At 50.7% G+C, this 2681-nt stretch overlaps 1 protein-coding gene across 2 annotated transcripts in view; it reads left to right on the plus strand.

Moving 5' to 3' along the window:
* The window catches only part of STAMBP (STAM binding protein), a 23405-nt gene that overhangs the window by 2006 nt on the left and 18718 nt on the right, over positions 1-2681 (plus strand). For both annotated transcript variants that reach the window (XM_017827317.1, XM_017827318.1), the window contains exon 2: positions 2381-2597. In XM_017827317.1, coding sequence (XP_017682806.1) covers positions 2392-2597 — 206 coding nt within the window. In that variant the 5' untranslated portion in view covers positions 2381-2391. The remainder of the gene's footprint in view (positions 1-2380; positions 2598-2681) is intronic.

Consider the following 2681-nt stretch of genomic DNA (forward strand, 5'->3'; position numbering starts at 1 on the left):
GAGTTATGGGGTGAGTGAGGTCTGTTCTCCCATGGGAAAAACTATGGGATTTAGTGGGGGGGGGGATTATTTTGGGGAGGGATCAGAGCTCTGGCTTGAGGAAGGGGGACAGCTGAACCCCCAGCAGAAGCATCAGTTTTGGGGAGAAGCTGAGGCTCCCCCTGAGCTGAGCTGTCTCATCCCAGAGAAGCCAAATCCCACAGGGAAAGGGGCTTGTGGGGCTGGGAAACATGGGAAAAAGGGGCTCCTGCTCCGGGATAACCCCAGGAGGGGCTGTCCTCCTCCACCAGCTTCAGCTGGGGCCTTTTCCTCCTTCGGGAAGGAGCCACAGTCCATCCTGGCACTGTGGAATTGCTGGAAGGCTTGGGAGGTGCTCTGTGATTCCACAGGGAGTTTAATCCTTGTGTGGCTCCAGAGTGGCTTTTCCAAGGAAAACCTGCTCCCGGTGGAGCAGGAGGAGCATTGTGGAGGTTCCTGGGCTCGGTCTGGGCGCTTCCTCCCCATGGAATCCATTGGCTCCTGCCGTGGGTGAGGAGGGTTTGTTGGGAAGCAGCCCCATGGATCAGACTGTGGAGCATTCCTGGGATCATGGGAGTGCCTCTCACAGCACCGGGAGAGAGGGATTGAGAGTTTGGGATGGAGCCTGTTGGGTGAGGAGGGATCTGGGAGGATCCTTTGGCACCGTCCACATCCCAGAAGGAAAAGGCTGCAGAGTTGAAAGCTCTTGTGGAGCTGCTCCTGGGAAATTCCTTGGCTTTGTGATCCCAAACTGGGCACCAGCACTGGGTTTGTCCTGTGGAGAAACAACTGGGAAGAGCTGCCTTGGGTGGGATTTGGGGGGACCAAACCCAGCAGAGCTTGAAATTAATGTCCAGGGACTGACATGATTATATTAGTTTCTGTTTATTCACACACACACACATATATATAATTACATCTTATAATAATTTCATTAATATATATAACATATTATACAGTCTATATTATATTATAGATAATATTACTTTTATTAATATAATATACATCATTATATTACAATATATTAGATTACCTTATTAATATATTGTTATATTATCTTATGGTATATTATTTATTTTTATATCTATTATATGCTATTAATTTTATATAGACATATATTAAAACACAGCTATATCTTATATTAATTTTATTAATATTATATATTATTTATTATAATACATTATTTATATCTATTATATTAATTTGTGTAATTTTATATAATATATACTTCTATTTATTATATTTATATTTTTATATATGTATGTATATATATATATATAAAATTATATCAATTAATGCCAGGGACTGAACATGCAGCTGCTTTGAGGTCATAGGGGTGAATATCCCAGTGCTGTGTCCAAACAGAGCTAGGCTTTTCCCAGATTTCTCCCTCAGGACCGGGCTTGACTTGTGGATTGAATGTTTTTCTGCCAAGTGGGGGTGATTTGTGTCAGGGAAAGACAACCCTAAGGAATGTGGATGAGGCAGCTCAGGACTGGAACAGGGACTGGAACAGGGACTGGAACAGGATCCCCGTGGTTTAAGCCAGAGCTCCAGGAATGCTTGGACAATGCTCTCAGGGACAGGGTGGGATTATTGGGGTGTCTGTGGGATTGTTGGGGTGTCTGGAATAGTCAGGGTGTCTGTGGGATAGTTGGGGTGTCTGTGGGACTGTTGAGGTGTCTGTGGGATGGTTGGGGTGTCTGGGATTATTGGGGTGTCTGTGGGACTCTTGGTGTGTCTGTGGGATTATTGGGGTGTCTGGGATAGTCGGTGTGTCTGTGGGATAGTTGGGGTGTTGGGATTATTGGGGTGTCTGTGGGACTGTTGGTGTGTTTGTGGGATTATTGGGGTGTCTGGGACAGTTGGTGTGTCTGTGGGACAGTTGGTGTGTCTGGGATGGTCGGGGTGTCTGTGGGACTGTTGGTGTGTCTGTGGGATTACTGGGGTGTCTGGGACAGTTGGTGTGTCTGTGGGATATTGGGGTGTCTGGGACAGTTGGTGTGTCTGTGGGACTGTTGGTGTGTCTGTGGGACTGTTGGTGTGTCTGTGGGACTGTTGGTGTGTCTGTGGGATATTGGGGTGTCTGGGACAGTTGGTGTGTCTGTGGGATTATTGGGGTGTCTGTGACAGTTGGTGTGTCTGTGGGACTGTTGGTGTGTCTGTGGGATATTGGGGTGTCTGGGACTGTTGGTGTGTCTGTGGGATTATTGGGGTGTCTGTGGGACTGTTGGTGTGTCTGTGGGATTATTGGTGTGTCTGGGATGGTCGGGGTGTCCGTGCAGTGCCGGGGTCGGACGGCTGATCCCGTGCGCCCCTTCCCCGCGGGGCCGTTCCCGGTCTCACCGCCGTGCTCCCGCAGGCTCCGCTCGGATGTGTGTGACCATGCCGGGCCGCGGGCTGCCCCCGGAGGAGCGGCTGCGGCGGCTGATCCAGGCGGGCAGCAGCGTGGAGGTGAACGAGGACATCCCCCCGCGCCGCTACTACCGCTCGGGGGTGGAGATGCTGCGCATGGCGGCGGTGTACGCGGGGGAGGGCAACGCCGAGCACGCCTTCATCCTCTACAACAAGTACATCACGTAAGGGACCGGGACGGGGGCTGCGCTGGGCTCTGGGGCTGGGCTGGGCTGGGCTGGGCTGGGCTGGGCTGGGCTGGGCTGGGC

Source organism: Lepidothrix coronata, unplaced genomic scaffold (assembly GCF_001604755.1).
Source record: "Lepidothrix coronata isolate B3197 unplaced genomic scaffold, Lepidothrix_coronata-1.0 Scaffold137, whole genome shotgun sequence".
Taxonomy (NCBI): domain Eukaryota; kingdom Metazoa; phylum Chordata; class Aves; order Passeriformes; family Pipridae; genus Lepidothrix; species Lepidothrix coronata.